Here is a 22,817-nt window from a genome sequence, read left to right on the forward strand (position 1 = left end):
TCCAGTCTCTTGAGAACCCTCTGAGGTCGGCTTTATTCTTCCTCCCATTTGACAGAAGAGGAATTGAGGCTCCGAGACACAAGGGGTGACATGCTGCGAAAGCCACAGGCAGGCCATGACCATGCTCAGGTTGGGGGTGCCGGGGGCTCTGCAACAGGGCCAGAGGAGAGAGGAAGGAGGGAAGAGGCAGAACCTCACGCAAGAGGTTAACTCGTGATGCTCCATTATCAAGAATTCATATCTCTGAGGCACAATCGGAAACAGGATGTGGGTTTCCCCCAGCAGGGCTGGTGCCTGAGATGGACATGTACCATCAGATACATGAAAACATCGTGGGAGAAGCAGAGCCTCCAAATGTCAGAGCACAGGCTTAGGAGTCAGATAGGTTCCTGCCTGTGTGACCGCAGACGTGTGGCTTGATTTCTCTGAGCCTCTGTTAGAGAGCTGGTGAGATGGCTGCTGAGTAAATGGTGATAAAGGCTCTTTGCAGGGTTGGGAGGTGGGAGCAATTCTTTGCCAAAACAGGAGGCAAAGCCAATGGACTAGCTTGGAGAGCTTTATCCCCTCCCCACCATAATAACCACCTGCAGCCCTGTGCCCCCGCCGCCCCAAACAAGCACACCATTACATAAAAAGACTGAGATTGCTGTGCAAGCACAGCTTCCAGACAAACCTCTGGTCTCCTCCACAATTTCCCTCCCCACTGCTGCCCCAGGCTCCTCCTGTGGGCTTGTCCTGTCCTGAGACCAGCCTGGCCTGACTGCTGATCCAGGCGCCACAGCTGTGGTCACATGACACAGGTTGCTGCTCCCCTCCCAGGTCAAGCCCTGCCCTGCCCTCCCAGAGCCTGCCTCCCAGGGCTCTGCCTGGGTCCCATAAGTGTTGCCTGCATTTAGACACTGCAATCTGAGTTCTCAGTGGTGTCCTGAGCACTGCGGTGCGGTAGGAAGGGAGAGACCAGCTTCAAGGGAACGACATTGGACTAGGTGCTAAAGGCCCACGTCTAGGCTCAACTCAGCCTTAGTCTTGCTGTGTGATTTTGGGCAAACCCCTGTCTCTCTCTGGGCCTTACAACAGAAGGGACCATAGATAGAGCTCTTTCAATCTGGTTAAAACAGAGGTAACGTACTCAGGAGTCAGACAGCCCCTAGTTTTTGACTCATGTCTATCACTCACTGGCTGGGTGACATTAAGGAAGTCACTTAACCTCTCTTAGCCCCAGTTTCCTTGGCTCAAAATTTTAAATCATAATCCAAGGTTGTTTAGAATACTAAATTTGAACATAGGCAGGAAACCCAATTCTTGACCCACAGTAGGAGTTCAATAAACAGCAGCTGTTCCAATTAGCTTATTTTTTTCTCTAAAAATAATTATTTTATCAAAATAATGCCATACTTCAATGAATCTATGGCATCACCAACTGTAACATGCACCATTATTTATGTACCATCAAAAATAAACACTGCCGGGGCCGGCCCAGTGGCACAGTGGTTAAGTTTGCATACTCCACTTTGGCGGCCCGGGATTCACCAGTTCGGAACCCGGGTGTGGACCTACGTACTGCTTGGCAAGCCACACTGTGGCAGGCATCCCACCTAGAAAGTAGAGGAAGATGGGCACAGATGTTAGCTCAGGGCCAGTCTTCCTCAGCAAAAAGAGGAGGATTGGCGGCAGATGTTAGCTCAGGGCTAATCTTCCTCAAAAAAAAAAAAAAGAAAGGAAGATAACAACACACCGTGGTTTCCTGTCTGCCCCTCCCTGGTCTCCCCAAGCCACCTTCACAGAAGCAACTACTTTTGACTCTGAGCTGTTGTCTTCCTAGCACATCTCATATTTCTAAGTAACAAGCACATACTGCTATCTTTTGATCCACTCGTTTTAGCCTTTATCTCCTACCTACCCTGTCTACTGTCCCCCCACACTATCTACCCACCACCTGTTATGATAAAGGAGGATTTTCTCTCTTGCATCACCCCCCTATTTCCTCTCCTCCGTCATCCACGATGGAAGTAATGTTGCAATTGGGGGTGAAATCACTAGTCACACTCAGCTTTGTACAGTTCTTTGTGCAACAACGCTGAATATACTTCATGCCTCAATTGAAAAATCACTCTTTGGTGTTTATAAGATTTTTCTTATGTAAATGTCACTCATGGCTAGTATTGCATTTCCTTTCTTATTTCCTCACTGTTTCTCCTGAAGTTAATAACTACTTTTTATTACAGGTGTATTGAGATATAATTCATTAACAGTAAACGGCACATATTTAAAATGTCCAATTTGCTGAGTTTTGATGTCTGTGAACATCCGTGAAAACATCACCCAGATAGTGACTAGATCCATCACCCCCATGGGTTCCTCACGCCCCTTTGTCATCCTGTCCTTCCCACCCTCCCTGACACCCCACCCCATTAGGCAACCACTGATCTACTTTCTGTCACTATAGATTAGTTTGCATTTTCTGGGGTTTCATATAAATAGAATCACACAGTATGAACTCTTTTTCGTTTGGCTTCTTTCACTCAGCGTCATTATTTTGAGATTCATCCATGTCGTGGTTTTTGTTTGTTTGTTTTGGTGAGGAACATTGGCCCTGAGCTAACATCTATTGCCAATCTTCCTCTTTTTGCTAGAGGAAGGTTGTCACTGAGCTAACATCTGTGCCAATCTTCCTCTATTTTATGTGGGATACCTGCCACAGCGTGGCTTGATGAGCAGCGCTAGGTACGCACCCAGGATCCGAACCTGTGAACCCCAGGCCGCTGAAGCAGAACACACAAACTTAACCACTATGCCACCAGGAGGGCCCCTACCCATTTTTAAATTGAGCTGTTTGCCTTATTATCGAATTGTAGACATTGTTTGCATATTCTGGATACAAGTCCTTTGTCAGAGATACGTATTGCAAATATTTTTCTCCCAGTCTGGGGCTTGCCTGTTCATTTTCTTAACAATGACTTTTGAAGAGCAAAAGTTTTAAATTCTAATAGGGTACAATTTATCGAGGTTTTCTTTCATAGTTTGTGCCTTTGGTGTCTTTTCTAAGAAATCAATGGCTTAAAAAAACCTCTTTATTGTAGTTTTAGCAAGGCGACAAATTAGGCACGTGTGATGAATCCATCACCGCACCAGGGAACTGCTCTTAGCTCATTTTCTTCCGCGGGAAATTCTCTCCCAGCCTGCTTCGCACCGCCTTCCATCACGGGAGGTCAGACGGACATGGTAGAAGGAGCAGGCAGATCTGGCTTTCACTCCTGGCTCCAACCTCTCACAGTTCTGTGGCCTTGGGAGAGTCCTTTAATCTTCTTGGGCCTCAGTTTCCTCATCTAGGGAGCAAGGGAAACGTCATGACTTCAGGGGAGATGGCAAGGTCAGACAAGGAGAGGGCCATCCTCTGCCGGTAAGCCAGCGGATGGGCGCTCCTGGAGGCCTGTCAGCCACCTCGGATCCTTACAGTCAGGGGTCAGGTGCGGCAGGCTCTCACATGCTCACAGCATAGGAGGGAGACAGGCCAGAAAGGGAAGGGAGCCCAGAATCGCAGATTCCCCGGGCAGGGCAGGGCCGGGCCCTCAACTTCTGTTCCTAAGCTCTCTCCACACCCGGAGCTGCCTCTGGGCTAGACGGGCTGGTAAAACTGGCCACGTCCTCTCCCTGGGACAGTACACCCCTGAGCCCGCCCTCCAGCCTCACCCGTCCCCACCCTGCAGCCTGGAACTCTCCGGGCTGTGCCCAGGGCTGCACCTGAGAGTGGTTTTCTGGCGCCACCTACAGGACGCAACGACAACGACACGCCGCCCAGCTCCTCCGAGCCCAGATTCCTGAAACTCCCGGCTGGGAAGGCGCCCGTGGACAGAGCGCCCCTGTGGCCGCTCAGAGCTCTGCGCCCTACGCTGGGCACTGGCTGCAGCAGCCCGGCCACCCAGGTCAGGCAGGAACTTCTTACAGCATCGAATCAAATCCAAGATGCCTTCAGTTGAAAGACACATCATTCATTTTTGTGCCACTAGAAAAGAAAAAAGCACTACCAAGTAAAAGATGACACAGCACTTCCTGGGCACTTAGAAATTTGATTTTATACTTATTGAAGGTGCTCTCTAAATTGAGACAATCTTTATCATACATCACTATTGGCCATACATAAAAAGGAAACTGTGACCAAAATAATTTAGTGAAGATATTCTTGAAACTTTTGCACGTGCAGAGTCTGACTTTTCTTGCATCACTTTGTCATTGAGTCATTGAAGTCTGTGTTGTTCCTGAAAATATTGTCCTGTGTCATCAAGAGCAGGGATGATGCAGCTTTCCTTCTGAGTAGTCCACTCTTGCCTCAGGGATGTCCTTCCGAGCTGCAAGTTTTGATGAATAGGGGCAGGTATCCCAGAATATGTCACAGTTGCTGTCTGCTCACAAATTGATACTGAACCTCTTAATCTCAAATTCATGCACCTGATGCACAGTAAGGCAATCATTGAGACGTGGTGCTTGGAGATGGAGAAAGGTTTATTTGAATTGGCCACAAAGAGAAGGCTGGAGGATAGGTTCTCTCAAATCTGTCTTAACAAGAGAAGAAAGCAGGGGATTTTATAGAGCTAAGCAGCTTGGTGGGAGGAGTTTCAGAGAAACAAAGGGGTGGTCAGTGTTTCTTTCACTCCTGGTGAGCCCCAGGGCAGTCTCATTCCTGGGCAGCAATGGCAGCTGGGGGCTGGTTATCTGGTGATCCTTGAAGGCATTCTCTTTCCTCTGTAAAGCAAGCTCATAAATCCTTCTGACCCTTGAGTTACCCCTCAGGTTAAACAACGGAACAGCAAACAGACAAGATTAACTTCTTTCCATAACAAGGTCAAAAGGTAATCTTATTGACTATTTACAGTAACCCTCAGGTACCTGGCTTCTGTCACAGCAATTGAAAAATGCATCCTGGGGCCAGCCAGTTGGCATAGCCATTAAGTTCACGCATTCTTGGGGCTGGCCCTGTGCTGAGTGGTTAAGTTCGCGTGCTCCACTGCAGGCGGCCCAGTGTTTCGTTGGTTCGAATCCTGGGCACGGACATGGCACTGCTCATCAAACCACGCTGAGGCAGCGTCCCACATGCCACAACTAGAAGGACCCACAACAAAGAATATACAACTGTGTACCGGGGGGCTTTGGGGAGAAAAAGGAAAAAAAAAGAAAGTTCACGCATTCTGCTTTGGCGGCCTGGGGTTCGCTGGTTTGGATCCCAGGTGCAGACCTATGCACCGCTTGTCAGGCCATGCTGTGGCAGGCGTCCTACATATAAAGTAGAGGAAGATGGGTATGGATGTTAGCTCAGGGCCCGTCTTCCTCAGCAAAAAGAGGAGGATTGGCAGCAGATATTATCTTAGGGCTAATCTTCCTCAAAAAAAAAAAAAAAAAGCATCCTGACTTCAGAGATGTTAAAATGTGGCCTGGAAACACATCTCAGAATGGATGAAATATGGTGTTAGCACTACTTGTTCAACAAAATTACTGGGGTGCCTACTCTATGCTAGGCCTGTGCAAAGGGCAGGAGACACAGCCCCAAACAAGGCTGTCTAGTCCCTGCTCTCAAAGAGCTCACAGTGCCACTGGGAGACAGACATCAAACAAACAGTCACATTTAATGACTGTGGTTGTGCTGTGAGAGGGGTCAGCAGCACGAGTGATTGTGTCTGGGGTCAGAGAGAGCTTCCCTGAGGAGGTGGCTTCTGAGCTCTGATGAAGAATACGAGCTATTGGGGCCGGCCCTGTGGCCGAGTGGTTAAGTTCACGTGCCCCGCTTCGGCGGCCCAGGGTTTCACGAGTTCCGATCCTGGCCACGAACATGACACTGCTCATCAGGCCATGCTGAGGCAGCATCCCACATGCCACAACTGGAAGGACCCACAACTAAAAATACATAACTATGTACCGAGGGGCTTTGGGGAGAAAAAGGAAAAATAAAATCTTTAAAAAAAAAAAAAAAGAATAGGAGCTATCCAGGGAGAGAGGCTAACGAAAGGCAAGACAGAGGCAAGAGCATCTGTAAAGGCCCTGGGGCAGGGGGAGGAGCTTAGTGGCTCCAGAGTGGCTGGAGTGTGACAATGAAAGAGTGGCAGGAACTGGAACTGGAGAGGTGGGAAAGGGCAGGTCATGAGGGCCTTTTTCCAAAGCACAATTGGAAGTCATTGCAGGGCTTTAAGTTAAGATAGAAACTGAGATACAAAGAGGCTAAATAATATGCCAAGTCACAGAAAGTGATGGAGACAGAGATGGAACTCAGGTATGGCTGGTTCCAGGCTGCTACTTTCAGTCCTCGCTGGAGAGGCCAGAGGGAACTGCCTATCTGATCTGCCTCCCCCATGTCCCACTGAGGAGACTGGGGCCCGGGAAGGGGAACAGGCTGGCCCTAAGCGGCACAACAGATGGGGGCTGATCTAGAACCTAGGTCTCCAGGCTTCCAGCTCCCTCCTCACACACAGCCCCAGCGGTCCTGGCCTGGCCTTGGCCAAGGCCCCACCTCCCTGAGTCGGGGGGAAACTACTGGCGCTTAGAGAGGAAAGGGCTGTCCCTTCTTAGGTCCCAGGTAACTAGGTCAGCCAAGTGTCTCCATTTCCCAGTTTGCACTGGTTGTGGCTGGTTAGAACCTGAATCCTGGAGCCTTCCAAGGCCAGGCCAGGCTTAGATCGGACCCAGATTCCTGATGCAATCGGGTGAGACCTGCCTTGCACTTTTCTTTGGCCACCCTGCCGGGGACGGGTCAAATTCCAGCCCCACTGACCTCCCAGTCCTTCTGAGCCTTCCACCCAGGTTGACGACAAAAGGGCTCTGAGCACATAGGGACACAGGACCAAGATCTGGGGTCGGCCAGCCAGGCATGTCAGCAGCCCCCTCCTGTCAGCACAACCCCAGGACCAAAGCTCCTGGGACAGACACCTTACTGCTCTTGGTTATTTTTTCAGGAAAAATTTCCAGAACTGAACTTGCTGAGTCAAAGGAACCCATATTTACAGATTTTGATGAACTATCAGCAAACAGTCCTAGGGTTTCGGACAAATTTCCACTCCTTCGAACAGATCTCCATCATCAATAACGCCTGAGGGCCTTCTTTGCTATTTTGCCAGTTGGATGGGCCAGCACCTCTTGCTGCTGTTTGAATCTGCACAGTTTGTCATCGAAGAGAGGTTCTCACATTCAATGTGTATCAAAATAATCTATGTCGTTTGTTATAAAAATGGAAAGGCATGCACGGACTGGGAGAAAATATTTGCAAAAATATAGCTGGCAAAGGACTTGTATCCAGATATATAAAGAACTCTAAACACATATCAATAAAAAGACAATTTAAATAGAATAGACAGGGGCCAGCCTGGTGGCACAGTGGTTAAGTTCGCACGTTCAGCTTCAGCGGCCCCGGGTTTGCCAGTTCGAATCCAGGGCACAAGACCTACACACTGCTTGTCAAGCCATGCTATGGCAGGCGTCCCATATATAAAATAGAGGAAGATGGGCATAGATGTTAGCTCAGGGCCAATCTTCCTCAGCAAAAAGAGGAGAATTGGCAGCAGATGTTAGAGCTAATCTTCCTCAAAAAAATGAAAAATAAAAACAATAAATAGAACAGACACCTTATCAAAGAGGATCTACAGATGGCAAATAACCACACCATTAGCATTAGGGAACTGTAAATTAAAACCAAATGAAGAGCCAGCCCTGTGGCGTACTGGTTAAGTTCAGCACATTCCACTTCTGCTTCAGCAGCACATGTTCAGGGGTTTGGATCCTGGGCGTGGCCCTACACCACCAGTCAGCCATGTTGAGGCGGCAACTCACGTGTAAAATAGAGGAAGACTGGCACAGATGTTAGCTCAGACTACATCTTCCTCACCAAAAATAAATAAATAAACCCAAATGAAATACCACTTCACACCTACTAGAATGGTTAAAATTAAAACCCCACCAAAGGTTGGCAAGAATGTGGAGCCACCAGAATCCTCATACACTGTTGGTGGGAATGTGAAATGGTGTAACCACTTTGAAAAACAGTTTGGCAGTTTCTTTTTTTTTTTTTTTTGAGGAAGATTGCCCTGAGCTAACTACTGCCAATCCTCCTCTTTTTGCTGAGGAAGACTGGCCCTGAGCTAACATCCGTGCCCATCTTCCTCTACTTTACATGGGGGACACCTCCCCCAGCATGGCTTGATAAGCGGTGCATACCTGGGCACCGGGGATCCAAACCAGTAAACTATGAGGTGGAACGTGTGAATTTAACCCCTGCACCACCGTCTGACTCTCTCCACCCTGCCTCTCCTCGCATGCTTCCTCTCTCCTCTCCCCCTTCTGAGCAACCTTTTCTACTTCTTGGTGTGTAAAGTGGAAGAAGGTTCCAACAGCTGCAAAGACTGAGCGGGTCTCTGCATCCCAATTCCAAATTTGGGGGAAAGAAAACCAATTGGCCCAGTTTGGACCAGGCATCGTCTGCTGTCCTATCAGCTGTGGCCAGCGGGCGGAATCACATGGTTCAAACATGCAGGCAGGAGAGCGGAAGGACAAGGGGCAGAGGTCGGCCAGCGTTCTCAAACTTGAGATTCAGTCAGAGTCACATGAGAGCTTGTTAAAAATCCGCACCCACCCTCCCTCCCCAACCTCACCAGTATCTGCTTCAGTTGGTCTGAGGTGGGACTCAGAAATGTGCATTAACAACCCAGATGATCCTAAAGTTAATGCTCTTCAGGTTATAACTTGAGAAGCAGCTAGTCTAGGCAAACACTCTGAAGATATTTTGATCTGGAATCTGAATTGCAGAACTTCAGGGTGGAAAAAAGGATTAGGACTCTTTCAGCTGCTCGTGACAAACATCTTCTCAAAATGACATAAGTAAAACTGGAGATTTGTAGGTGCTGTAAGTGGTAAATCCAGGAGGGTAGAGCTAGCTTCAGGAACTGCTGGATTCAGGTTCTCCAACCCCAGTTGAAATCTCTCTCGATCCTCTGCTTAGCCTTTCCTGGGTTGGCTTCATTATTAGGTGGACTTTCTCCACTGGGTCACCTCCCAAGAGCCTCAGGTTTTCATCCCACCAGCTTGGAAACTTCAATGGAAAGAGCAAAAGTCCCAGGGCAGATTCTCATTGGTCCGATTGGGTCATGTGCTCACCCTTAACCAATCACTGTGGACAGAGGGATTCATTCCTCTCATGGACCAGTCCTGGGCCACATCCTTACCACTGAGGCCAGAATTGGGATCCCTCCCTCAAACTGAGTGGACTGAGTGGAGGAGGGGTGGGTCCTCAAAACAAAATCAGAATGCCACTGCCAGGAGGAGCCCTGGGTGCTGAGCAGACACTATAAACAGCCAGAAGAGATCATGGAAGCCTTTTGGTCCAACCTCCCATCTGGACAAGACCCTGTTGGAGGCCTGTCTGGAAATAGTGCTTCTGCCAGCATCAGCCTTGGAGGGGTCCCCTGCGGTGGCCAGCCCCATTTGGAAACATCCTGATAGGCAGGTGGCATGTGAGTATCATTGCCGTGTGTGAAATGAGACTGACTCAGTTTCAAGCAAAGCAAAGAGCCCAGCCCAGGTACTTCCAGGGAGTCAGGCCCAGCCTGGGCAAAGGAGGGGCGTCCAGGAGGGGTGTCCTTACTAGGGACCATTCCAACTAGATTGGCCCACCCCCATCAGGTGGATGGGGAGACTAGGGTGCAAGAGAAAGAGGGATCCGGCACCCAGGCCTCCTGCCTACCAGCCTCTGCCTCCAGCTGCCTTCCTCTGGCTGCTCCCAAGGTATACAAACTGGCTCTCAAAGGGTTAAGTACAGAGCTTACAAAATGACTTCCGTGGATTGAGTCCAGTCCACAGGTGTGTTTTGTTTGGCTTGCACAGGGTTTACAAATATTTGATAGTCAATATGTTTAAACTGGGAGATTTCACATGAAAGCCTAGATTTCCGGCTGCTTTTGTAAAAACGGACTATCTGGCAGGATGGACCCACATTCCTGACTGTCAGGATTGCCTGAAGCCAAGCAAGTTCAGCCTCTATCGAGCCAACTTTGTACAGATGCAAGCAGAGGACTTGTTATCTGAGTCAAGGGACTCAGTCTGAGCAGCTGTAGGCATTTGAGTTTGTCACCTCGGGATTGGCAGAATCCTTGGAGAACATGCAGTGAGGGGTCCTCAGGCGGGCGCCCTCCTGCCCCTTCATTTCTTCATCTCCGTTACCTTCTACAGGCCGGGCCCTGTGAGGCGCTCCGGGGCTCCTTGTCATCTGTGCACGGGCCCTCACGTCACTCATCTACTTCACTTTTCTCATTTCATTCTCTCATCAGCCCTTAGAAGCAGAGGCTGCACAGGAGGGCAAACCTCACAGCCCGGCGGGGGAGATGTGCCCTGTCCAAGGTCACAGAACTCAGGTGGGGCAGGGCCACTCAGGGTGGGGCTCCTGATGCACCTGTCACAGGTCCAGGGTCCAAGCTGCAGCTCCAGAAGGCTGATTCATGCTCCTACTTTCACGAGACGTTGACTCACAAAGAGCAGGCTGCGTAGCCAGGCACGCCTAGGGGAGACTCCCAGGTCTGCCACTTACAATGCCCTGCCATCAGGTGAGTCTTGGCTTTAGTGTCTTCATCTATCAAATGGGGGAAATGCAAAACATCTCACAGGGATGCTGCGGGCGCTCAACTCAATCAACACTGCAATAAAAAGTGTATTCAATGTCTGTTCGGGGACTGCGCTATGCACTTGAAAAGTAATTATGAATAAGAGTGAAACTGGGGGCCAACTTGCTTTAACTATACTCAGTTGTCTGTTTGCAAAAGAAGTTAGATAATGCATTCTTTTTTTTTTTTTAAGATTTTATTTTATTCCTTTTCCTCCCCAAAGCCCCTGGTACATAGTTGTATATTCCTAGTTGTGGGCCCTTCTAGTTGTGGCATGTGGGACGCCGCCTCAGCATGGTTTGATGAGCAGTGCCATGTCCGTGCCCAGGATCTGAACCCACAAACCCCAGGCCACCGAAGCGGAAAGTGCAAACTTAACCGCTGCACCACCAGGCTGGCCCGATAATGCATTCTTAAAACCCACCCTGTAGATGACATCTCTGACGCCTGGATCACCATGGTCCGGGTGCTTGACTTTTTCAGGAACTGAGAGTTGACTCCTTGTCCAGTTCCGGCTGGTTAAGACCACCGACTCATCAACTGGGGCTGCGCAGATGACCAATGGGTGACTCTTTGACATCAAGGAGCTGAAAACTCCACCCTCAGATCATGGTAAGGCCGCCATTTTGTGAACATGTGCCCTAGGAAGAGCCAGGAAGCTTTACTACGCTTGTGCAGATGGTCAATTACCTCACTTCTCCTTACCTCCAATCACCTATTCCCACTTCAGACCTCCCCACCCCTTTATCCCATAAACATCCCTAATTCCCATTTTTCGGGGAGACAGATTTGAGATTGGTTCTCTCTTCTCCTCGCTTGGCTGCCTTGCGATTAAACACTTTCTCCTTACAAACTTGTCATCTCAGTGATTGGCATGATCATGTGGTGGACAAAACGAACCTGGCTCAGTAACAACAAATATTGTTGCTGTAGGACAGTTGTCCTTAACTGGGGGCGATTCTGCCCATGGGGGACATTTGGCAATGTCTGGATACATTTCTGATCATCACGCTGGAGGGGGAGGTGCTACCGGCATCTACTGTGTAGAGGTCAGGATGCCGCTAAACAGCCTACAGTGTATAGGACAGCCCCCCACAACAAGGAATGATCCAGGCCGAAACGATAATTGTTTTGAGGCTGAGAAACCCTCCTTTAGCAGGACTCAGACAATTAAATGTGCAATTACAGTACAGTGTAAAAGTGAGAGAGGAAACACATGGTGTGATCCAGGAAGGCTCCCTGGAGGAAGTGACACCCAAGCTGGACAAGAAGGATGAAGAGGAGTTAGGAAAGAGTTAGGAAAGTGATAAGGAAGAAAGTTGTTCTGAGCAAGAGGAACAGCAAAGGCAAAAGTTTGGAGGGTATACAGAGCCTGGCATGTTTAAGGAGGTAAACTTTTTTGTTTTCAGTTTTATTGAGATGTAATTGACAAGGAAGTAAACTTTGAGTGTGGCTGGAATGGAGGACAAGGTGGGAAGCAGCAGTGGGCCGTGAAAGTCCTCTGTAGGTCACGTTCAGGAGCTTGTACTTCACCCTGAGAGGTAAGGGATGTCATTGAAGGGAAGGAACAGGGAGCAGCCTGGTCAGGTTTGCTTCTGAAGACCCTCCTCGCAGGTCACTCAGGGACTGCTGTGGCTAACCCAGGTGAGAGAGAAGGTGGGATTGGACTAGAAGAAGGAGAGCATGGGTGGATTTGAGGGGTATCGGGAGAGTCTTTTTTTTTTTTTTTAGGAAGATTAGCTCTGAGCCAACATCTGCTGCCAGTCCTCTTTTTGCTGAGGAAGACTGGCCCTGAGCTAACATCCGTGCCCATCTTCTTCTACTTGATATGTGGGACGCCTACCACAGCATGGCTTGCCAAGCAGTGCCATGTCCACACCTGGGATCCGAACCAACGAACCCCGGACTGCCAAAGCGGAACGTGCGCACTTAACCATTGCGCCACCGGGCTGGCCCGGGAGAGTCTTAACAACTAGTGGATGTGACAGGTGAGTGGCAGGAATCAAGGATGTCACTTGGCCTTCCAGCTTGGGTGACGGGGGAATGGAGGTGCCATTCACAGAGCTGGGCTATAGCTGAGAACAAGATCATTGAAGCCAAAGGGCTCCCAGGGAGGGGATCAGTGGGAAAACAAGTAAGTCCACGTGGGATGAGAGTTAGGGAGACGATGTGCGGGGAGCTATGGGTGTGCACAGCACGGAGGAGCCGTCCTGGGCTGGTGGAGTGATGGGAAAGGGCCTTCTGCAGAAGTGACATCCAAGCAGAAGCCTGAGCACTTCCCAGGAGCAGGCCAGGGAAGAGGTGGGACAGGGAAGGTGGTGGCCCTGAGTTGGCAGAGAACCAGCACATTCCAGAATAGCTTCTACGCCTCTGTCACTGGACAGGCCATTTTGAGAACCACATTCCCCTATGCAAATATCTATACCAAGTTTAGCTCATTAGTTCTAACCAAAAGACTGGGTTTGGGGCCGGCCCTGTGGCCGAGTGGTTAAGTTTGTGCTCTCCGCTTCAGCGGCCCAGGGTTTGGCCGGTTTGGATCCTGGGCATGGACAGGACACCACTCGTTAGGCCACACTGAGGCGGCGTCCCACGTGCCACAGCTAGAAGGACCCACAACTAAAAATATAGAACTATGTATTGGGGGATTTGGGGAGAAAAAGCGGAGGGCAGGGGGAGGAAGAAGATTGGCAATTAAAAAGAAAAAAAAAATGAGTGGGTTTGTCCCTGCCTATTCCTCTCTGCAACCACCTTGCCACCGTCTACGGCCCCAACCAATTGTCTAGAACTTCTCAGGGGTCAGGAAGTCTTTTCAGGGAGGTTTCCAAGTGGGTCTGCACAGAAAGGCCCCTCACAGGCCCGGGGCCCCTTTCTAATGTGCAAAGATTTCCAGAGTAAAAGAAGTCAAAGTGGCCCTGGTCCAGCCAAGGTTTTTCTCATTCTCATCTCTTGACTCAAAGCTATAGGAAATGGGAGGTAGCTTCAATAGTTTCTCTTTCAACATTTGGGGAGCTCCCTTGCCTCCCGATTGGGGGACAGAAGGAAGTCCTCAATTCTGCCAGGAACATGGCAGAGAGGCTGTCTTTTGAGGGTCTGGAGTCATGGCTCCAATTTATAATAAAAGCAGTATGTTATCTTCTTTCCGAAGATGGCCACCATCAGTTCCCCCTCTCCCTGTGTGCATGAGCACGCCTCCATCAAGGGGTGGGATCTACTCCTCCATGCCCTTGAATCTAGGCTGGCCCCGCATTTCATGACCAAGAGAATATGACAACGTGATGCAGTGCTGGATCTAAGCCTAACCTTTAAGAGGACTGGCAGTTTCTACTTCCTCATTCTTGGAAGCTCAGCCTCCAGGCTGTGAGGGAGCCCAAGCAGCTGCATGGAGAGGCCCATGAAGAGGAGAACTGAGGGGCCCACCCCAACTCCCAGCCCCAGATGACAGTCCCAGCAGAGTCCCCAGCCCAGATCCAGTGTCAGCTTGCAAGATACGCGAGCGAGCCATGTTGGAAGTGGATCCCCCTGGCCCAGGAGAGCTGCCCCAGCTGACAAGGAGAAATAGAGATAAGCCATTCCCTCTGAGCCCTGCTCATACTGCAAAATCAGGAGCAATAAATGATTGCTGTTAGGAGCTGCTGGGTTTGGGGGTGGTTTGTTACACAGCCATAGCTCACTGAAACAAGCAGCTCCTATTATTGGGCAGCTCTTACGTGTCTTGTTGAGGACACTGCCCTAGGTGTCCCCTAAGCATTAACTTGGTAACTTTGCATCAACCTCGTTAGAGAAGGATTTCTAGATGAGGTGGCCAAGGCTTGGAGAAATTAAATGACCCCATGCCAGGGCACACAGCCAGTGCATAAGAAGCAAGCTGACTGCAAAGACCTGGCACTTCCTTGCGAGGAGCCCAGCTCCTGGCCACAAACCCATGTGTGATCTTTCAGGCCTGGCCATTGGCCATTACAAAGGCTTTACATGGCAGACCCCACCGGGAGGTGCTGCCTCCCCACCCCAACCAGATCCGGGGCACAGCCAGTGCACTGTAGTCTCTGACGGGAGTTGCAGTCAAGGAGGCAGGCCCCCCAGGCTGGCCAGAGCCCAGATGCCTCCATTTGGAGGCCTCTTTATTGGGGTCTGTCAACCAAATCCATCCCCAGGTGCCTTTGCCAAGGCCTCCTTTTGGATCAAGAGGAGTGGGGAAACTCAGTACCCAGTACTCTGACTCAGTTCTCAGTCCTTTTCCACTCTTAGCCCTTCCTTTCTCATCTCCCCAACGCGCGCGCGCGCACACACACACACACACACACAACACACGCACACACGCACACACGCACACAGAGTCTGTAAAACAGCAGGAGCCTTTTGCCGGGGTTCCCTCAGCAGTGAGATGATTCCCCACCTGCAGTACATCTAACCCTGGGCTGGCACTGTCTTGTGGGGAAAACAGAACCCTGGGGGAGCTGGCACTTTTTCCTCTTGCTTATACCATCTCAGTAAGTGATTAAAGCCTTGACTGCTGCTCTCATTTTGGCTTGTTGTCTTTTTTTTTTTAAGATTGGCACCTGAGCTAACATCTGTTGCCAATCTTCCTTTTTTTCCCCTTCTTCTCCCCAAAGTGCCCCAGTACGTAGTTGTATATTCTAGTTGTAGGTCCTTCTGGCTCTCCTATGTGGGACGCTGCCTCAGCATGGCCTGATGAGCCATGCCATGTCCATGCCCAGCATCCGAACCAGTGGAACTCTGGGCCGCTGAAGCAGAGCGTGCAAACTTAACCACTTGGCCACGGCGCCAGGCCCTTGGCTTGTTGTTTTAATGGATTATTGTGACACGTGGCAGCTCAGCTGGTGACAACTTGCTCAAGTCGCCTCTTTCAGAGCATGTATGATAAGAACCTTGGTTCCCATGGCCCAGTCCACCTTGAATCCTTCCTACACTCTGCCCCTGTGCCCCACAACCCTCTCGTTCCAGGGTCACATCTTTGGTAATCTGGCTCAAACCACTTTGACAAAGCTCCCATTGTGATCTCAAGACAAGACTCACGAGTCACCCCTTTGGAGGAACAGAGGCTGTAATGATGATGACAGCAGCCAGTATTTGTTGAGCACATGCTATGTCCTGGGCACACGCTAAGAGTTGTATGTACATGAGCTCATGAAATGAGTTAATATACAGTGCTTCCAACAGTGTCTGGCCACAGCGAGTCCTCAATAAATGGTAGCTATTTCCATCAAATGACAGTTCATAACACCCCTGTCAAGTAGGGACTATTATTCATCATCCCCATTTTAGAATTGAGAAAACTAAGGCCCAGAGAAGTTAAGGACCAGTGACCAAGTGGTGGAGCTGACCTCAAGCCCCAACCTTGAGGAGCCTGGGCCCTTCCACGAGGAGCACAGCCTCTTGGACCTGTTGTGAAATCTCTATTGAATAAGAAACAGCTGGTAAAATGCAGTCCACAAAGTACACCTTCATCAAAGACTTCCACCAAAATGGCTTAAAATGTAAAAGGTTTCGTTGCTTGTAGTGAGCTTCAGTGGCTTGGAGGATTTCCTTTACATAAAACTCCACATTTCAGGAAGGACTCCAAAAAATCACCCCAATCTATGTGACAGCTCTCCACCGGCACCACCAGGTGCAGTGGGTTTAATTCCGTTAAACCACCCTTTTCCCTCTCACTATGAGTAAGTCCAGAGCCTGGAGAGAGTAGGAGAGCCACAGTGTTCCCTTTCAAATGCTGAGAAGAACGATAACTAAAGCCGCCTCCCAGGCCTCCACGAGAATAATACAAGCTGCCTCCTAGGCCTCCACTTTTGACCTAGAAACTCCTCAAGGTCAGGCTCAAATTATCTCGAGGTGAATTCACATCTCACTGGCAGCAAGGTCAGAGGAGTTAAGAGTGAAGAACAGCAGTTAAGAGCATGGGCCGCCCCAGGGAATAAGGTAGCTGTGTGACTTTAGGCAAACTGTTTAACCTCTCTGATCCTCAGTGTCTTCATCTGCAAACTGAGAACAATGTTAGTACCTACTTCATGGGGCTGTTGCAAGGAGTCAGTGAGGTAATGCTTATAAGGCCTGGACAGAGCAGGAGCTCAGTAACTGTCAGTTTTTATTAATACTAAATACTGGAGAGTGATAACCATGTCCAGGAAGGCTGGGATCCGCCCAGAAAGAAGGCCAATCTTAAATGAGAATCTCTGCTTGGCAGGGCTTCTCAACCGTTCAGCAGAAACCCCTAAGAACCAGCCCTGCCCGCGGCTTGATCCTGATTCAGCTGAGTTCAAGGCTTCCAGTATCCAAGCCAAAGTTCTTAACCTTCAAGAAATACCAGAATGATCCAGAGAGCTTGTTTACAATGCATATTCTTAGAGCTCTCCCTCCCAGAGTCTCTTCTAGGTGTGGGGTGAGGCCACGGATTGGGTATACTTAACAAACACCCCAGGGAATTCTGAGTCTGAAACACTGCCCTAAACCAGGGATAGGCAGGCTTTTTCTGTAAAGGGCCAGAAAGCAAATACGTCTGGCTTTGTGGGCCAAATGTCTCTGTCACTCCTACTCAACTCTTCTGTTGTAGCAACAAAACAGCCACAGACATTAAGTAAATGAAGGGGTGTGCCCGTGTTCCAATAAAACTTTATTTACAAAGACAAGTGGTACGCCAGACTTGACCTGGGGGCCATAGCGTGCCAGCCCCTGCTCTCTGCCAACCCAGATCTCTTCTAGATAGAACCAATAAAGACACAGACGTGTGTATAAAAAAGTGATATTTCTTTAATTTAAAATTATGACCTGGAAAGAATCAGTTTAAGTGATCCAGGCATCCTCTTTATACCCCATGGGAACAGACACAATATTGGCTCAGACTGACAACCCCAGAGAAAGACCAAACCAAGTCACAAATCCTCAGGAAGTCCCCACAGCAACCCTGCTGGAGCCATGAGGCTCCATGGAAGGAGGGGGCCCAGGCTGCCAGGGCCTGCTGCTGTCCAGACACGCTAAGAAGGGGCTTCCTTCCGCCACCCAACTCCCTCACCAGCTTGATTCCTCCATAGCTGGCACCGCATGTGACTTCGACAGAGAGGTTGGTGATTCGGCAGTCACCTCCCAACCATCTTTGGGGGCATCTTCCCATGATTGTAACGGTGAGGCTGAGCAATTCTAAACGTATGTGCCCAGAAGGGCAGCACCTTCATGTTTAGCTGAGATCCAGAGCCTTGAGCTGTAACCATTGGTCACGTGGGTCCAAGGCACTGGCAGCAAATGGCTAACATGGGAAATGATCTGGGAAGATGCAAGGGTCTTGGTAATTGGCGGCAATTCTGAAAATGAAACAGACACATGCCATCTGGGTAAGCGCCCTACAAACGGGGAGAGAGAGTCAAGAGGGAACAGGGAACACCACTCCTTCAGCACTCCAAGGTCTGTGTGCTTTTCCCCAAGCTCAGAAGTCCAAGGTCCTGCTTCTTAGGTCAGCTTCAACACTCCACCTCAGACATTCAGGGCCAATGAGGGCTTCAGATTCACCCAGCCAGTTAGTGGGGGTCTCTTGAAAACACGAGGCGCTGAATGACGTGTGAAGGGAGTCCAGGGTGTGATGTTGAACAGGGGTTTTTGCACTGGGTTTTGGATATGCAAAGTCAGCAGAGAGGAAAGGAGGAAGGGTGTGGCCAGAGCTGCCCTCGTTGCCCCTGGAGGCCTTCCCAGGAGAAGTTCGTGTACAGAATAAATACAACTGGCTTGGAGCCTTCTGGACGAAGCCCGCAGGTCACCCCCAACCCACCGCAGTGCGGCAACAATTCTCCACACTGGTTTGCTTTCTCAAAATTTACAGCACCCAAAGCCTGATGCTTGACCTGAGTCAAAAGCTGTAGGGACAAACCACCAAAAGGCTGCCCAGGGACGCAGTGGAAGACCAGATGGTGGCCGAGCTGTCCTCACCACACACAGCATTCCTGAGCCTGGCGGGCCGCATCCCGGGTGTATTGCAGGGGCAGCCCAGGGCACTAACAAGGGCCCCTGCTGTGCCTGGGGTCGGGTGGGGAGAGAGCTCGGCATGAAGTCCCCTGAGAACCGAAGCACAGTGAGAAGGAGAAGAGGGCAGGGTTCCTCCTCAGGCCTAGTCACTCTGCCTCCCAAGGGAGGAAGAAGGTATTACCGTGCTGCTGCCAGCACCACTGACATTACCTTGGTCAAATGGACGGGACCGCCACGGGGGCACTGCAGCATGCCCCCCCGCTGTGAGACAGCCCCCAGAAAGAGCCTTCCTTACCGTAGTCCTCAATGGAGCGTGGGTCACATCACAAGCCCTGGCTCATGACAACACGTGTCCATCACCAGCGCCTGACGCTCACCCAATCTTCGGGTTCTTAGCAAGGCAGCTCAAGGGGTCAGGGTAAGAGCGTTTGGGTCCTAGGAGCCCAACAAGTTCTTCCCAGTCTCCTTCATTTCTCAGAAACAGTGGACCCTTAAATGTCTGTCAAAGAGGGAGCTGTCCACATGACTGGCCCTCGCCTAAGGCCAATCATAGAACCCATTTGCAAGACCACCACGGTGTCATCCAATCACAACAGAAGGCTGGTCCGAACCCCAGCCTCACTGGATGATGCTGTCGGGCTGCCCATTCTGGGCCACCTGTCCAGGGTCAGAGGTAGGGGCGGGATTAGGTGTGTTGCTCTGCAGGTAGCGGCGGAAATCTTTGATCATGGGCCGGAGGACCTGGATGAGGACACTCAGGGCCGCCTGGGTGCCCTCCATGGCCTGAGCCTGGCGCTCCTGGGCGCAGGCCTGCACTTCCTGGGAGCGGCGGATCATCTGCAGCAGGTCGTTCTGCTGCTCCAGGTGCTGGGCGATCTCCTTCACGTGCAGATTGGTGACCCGCTGCTCCTGGATCAGCTTGGCCGAGTTGAGGGCGATGCGGCTCTTAAGTGCCTGCGGCTTGACGGAGGTGTCAGCGTGCTGGGCCATCATCTCCACCGGGGCCTCGGCTGGCAGGGGCGGGGGGGCCTCGGCTGTGCAGTACTCTACCACTCCCTCCTCCAGAGTGTGATAGGTGGTGTCTGTGGGGACTGTGGGGAAGAAAGAGCAAAGGCAGCAGCAGGTCACTTTCTAGAAAGAGTGAAGCTGGCCACGTGGGGTGGGGAGAAGGCCATTAAGCCCTATTCTGGGGAATGCAGGCCTCCTCTGGCTTTATAGCTATTCATGTATAAATCTAGACTCTAAGGGGTTTAGAATCTTAATCTTTTTGGTAACCAAAGGGCCAGCCTGGATCTGGCAAAAGCAAAGATGCTAATAAGAAGACTAGCAAAGACTCACGATGTGCCAGCCACTGTGCTAAGACCTCTGCACTCATTAGCTCAACAAATTCTCATAATGACCCCAAGAAGTAGTACTGTCATGTTCACTTTCAGAGACTCAGAAACAGACTCGGAAACATGCAGTGACTTGCCTAAGGTCACACAGCTTATTCAGCAGGTCCAGGAAGCAAACCCAGGTCTCTCCAAGACCAAAGTCCAACGTGCTCATAACCACCCACTGTGCTGCTTCTGGCTAATAAAGGCAGGGTCACATGCTCCCTGTCATGCAAGCACACAGCAGGCATCTTGGCTGGGACTCTACATAAGCTGTTTGCAGCCACACTAGTTTCTACCTCCTTCAGTGCTTTCTTGACTTCCATGTGACTTATGGCCAAGCAGAAAAGGAGGTGGGAGTGGTAGCAGCTAAAGTGCCCAATAAATGCCTGTCTCCTTGATCACCTTGGTCAGTGGAATACCTAAAGGTCCTCCCTCTTCCAGAACAGCAACTGATATAGACCAGTGTTTGATCTCCTTTCCCACCTCAATATCCTTGAGAAATATGACACTGTGGGGGGATGGCCCTCACATACAACCATTTCCTCTAAGCTGCATGGAGAATCCCTGACGGATACTGTTCATGGGCTGTCACGAGAGGCAGTTAACAGTCACTGGTGCAAACCCTTATCTGAACTAAAAGTCCAACCAAAGCAAGTTCTGTTGTTATTCCCAGCTAAGAACCTTTGGAGGGATTCTAGGTGGGCTGTTGGGGCCTCCACGTGTGCGGGAAAGGTCAATCTTCTCCACCCTCCACATCAACTGTGTGTCCCCACCCCCACCAGGATGCCCCTTCCTCTTGAGTCCTTAGGGTTCCCCAAATGACAGTGCAGTTATCCACATATGCGTCTTATCTGTCCTCCCAGAATATAACTGGCCTATATTTTAGACACCTTGGTAATCCCAGTGCCAAGCACAGGGTTTGGCACAGAATAAGTGCTATAATATTTGAGGAATGAATGAATAAGTAGATTAACACCAGGAACCCTAAGGTTTCTGAGCAGTGCCTGACGGATGTTCACCGCACTGAAAACTCAGAATGCTTTTGTCCAGAATTGATGTCTTGGGCATTATTCTTCCCATGTATCTATTCATTCAATAATATGTCCTGACTGCCTACTATGTGCCAGGCCCTGTGATAAGTCCTGTGGGGATACAGACATGGTCTCTGTCTTCAAGGACCACACAGTTCAGTCGTGGACATGAATGGGGGCAAATCTCAGTAGAGAGCAAACCAGTCTCAAGAAGTCTAGACTGCGTGCTGAGGAAGTCCCAGAGAGAACAAGATCACTTCTGTCTGGGGAGCTCTTGGAAGGCCTCATGGTCTTCTAAGACTCCCATCTGACCTTTGACCCTTGGCAGCCAACCTTCCCCAAGCTGCCCCAGCTCCTGCTGGCCCTTCCCATTTATGCACGCCGAACTGGGCAGGAGAGGTCACTCACTCTGTGTCAGGGTGACCGTGGCTGCGGCTGCAGTGGCCGTGGGTCCAAGGGCCACAGGGTGGATCTCTGTGGTACTGGGCAGGCTGATGATGGTGGCCTCGCCCAGTAGGTTGCAGATGCGCTGCTGCATGGGGGTGAGCAGTACAGGGGCTACAGCTGGGCCACCGCCGCCACTGCCACCACCTGTCCCAGGTCCACCAGCTCCATCCTCCTCAGTGGACCCTGGGGCCTCGCCACCCTCCACGGCCGCCCGGACCTGGGCAACCTTTCGACGGACCTCGGTCTTGAGGTCAGACCATTTCTTCTTGACTTCAGGCAGCTCCCTGCGGCAGGTGGCCACAGCGTTGACCCTTCTCAGGATGCCGTGCCAGGCGGCGCTCTTGGCAGCCAGAGGGACCCCGGCGTTGAAGTGGTTCACCAGCAGGTGCTTCTTCAGTTCCAGCTCCTCCACGATGATCTCCACCTCTCGCTCAGAGAAGTTCATCTTCCTCTTCTTGGCTGGGACAGCCATGGCTTCTCCCAACCCCTCCTTGTAAAGAAATTATAATCCCCTCAACCGCCCCAATTCCCCTTCTCTTCTTCTTCAGCGTCACCCCTCACCCACCCCCTTACAGGGGATAGGCCGGGCTTGCCCAAGGCCAAGCACCAGACCTTCGGTAACCCCCCTCGCTACGCAAAGTGCGTAGGCCTCAGTCCCGACCGGCCCAGCCGCCGCCAGCCAGCTGCGTAATGGCTTCCTGAATCTGCCTCTTCCGCCGGGGTGTGCGGAGATCCGCCCACTTCCCTTCTTCCCGCCTCCCAGTGCTTCTCTAGGGGAGCCCGTCCTCCCAGTTGGGCGCCGCTCAAATATCGCGTCGATCACTGGTTCTTTTGACCTGTCGCTCAGCTAAAGAACACGCCTACTTGCTGGAATTGGCTTGATCATTGGTCTAAAGGTGTGTCTGTCACTAGAGAACGCTCCGCCCACCTAACCTTGATTCACTTTCATTGGAAAATCGTTCTTTCAATCATCAGTATTACGACTATTACGCCGTTAAATTCAGCTATTTTATTGGCGGTCTAGGGAGTTAAGATTACCAAAACCCGGCCCCCTGAGGATACCTAGTGCTTTCGGCCTTGAGCCGTGGACCAATTTTTAATTCCACCCACTGGCGCAAACTCTGCCTTTCAACCGCAGCTCACAATTAGTCCTCACACAAATCCTATTTCCCACCGGAGACTTCGATCTCTCCGTAGGCGACCGCTCCTGCCATCCTTAGGATTCCGTAGTCTAAACCGCGTTTCTCAATGGAAACCGGACACGGGGTCTTCCGCTTGCCAATCACATGACTTCTGCCTATCGCGGCGTGATTTCCTCTCTCCGGCCCGGCTCAGCCAATCCCCGCCTCCCTCAGTTTGAATCGGCCCCA

The 22,817-nt window shown here is 50.8% G+C and overlaps 1 protein-coding gene across 3 annotated transcripts; it reads right to left on the bottom strand.

The window, feature by feature from the left end:
• Window positions 1-3,057: 3,057 nt before the first annotated feature.
• NAIF1 (nuclear apoptosis inducing factor 1) lies at window positions 3,058-22,791 on the bottom strand. Of its 3 annotated transcripts, none has more exons than XR_011432635.1 (3): window positions 21,409-22,692; window positions 18,889-19,684; window positions 3,058-3,326 (listed from the first exon to the last, which is right to left on the bottom strand). XR_011432635.1 is itself a non-coding variant. In XM_001501225.5 (2 exons), exons 1-2 carry the CDS (start codon window positions 21,917-21,919, stop codon window positions 19,212-19,214), a joined length of 984 nt encoding a protein of 327 aa, XP_001501275.2. In that variant the 5' UTR covers window positions 21,920-22,791; the 3' UTR covers window positions 17,219-19,211. The 3 variants fall into 3 exon arrangements, 1 of the variants encoding a protein (XP_001501275.2); XR_011432634.1 differs by lacking the exon at window positions 3,058-3,326 and adding an exon at window positions 10,819-11,269 and having other exon boundaries at window positions 21,409-22,159; XM_001501225.5 differs by lacking the exon at window positions 3,058-3,326 and having other exon boundaries at window positions 17,219-19,684; window positions 21,409-22,791.
• Between the last annotated feature and the right edge of the window lie 26 nt (window positions 22,792-22,817).

The sequence above is a fragment of the Equus caballus genome, chromosome 25, assembly GCF_041296265.1.
Source record: "Equus caballus isolate H_3958 breed thoroughbred chromosome 25, TB-T2T, whole genome shotgun sequence".
Lineage (NCBI taxonomy): Eukaryota > Metazoa > Chordata > Mammalia > Perissodactyla > Equidae > Equus > Equus caballus.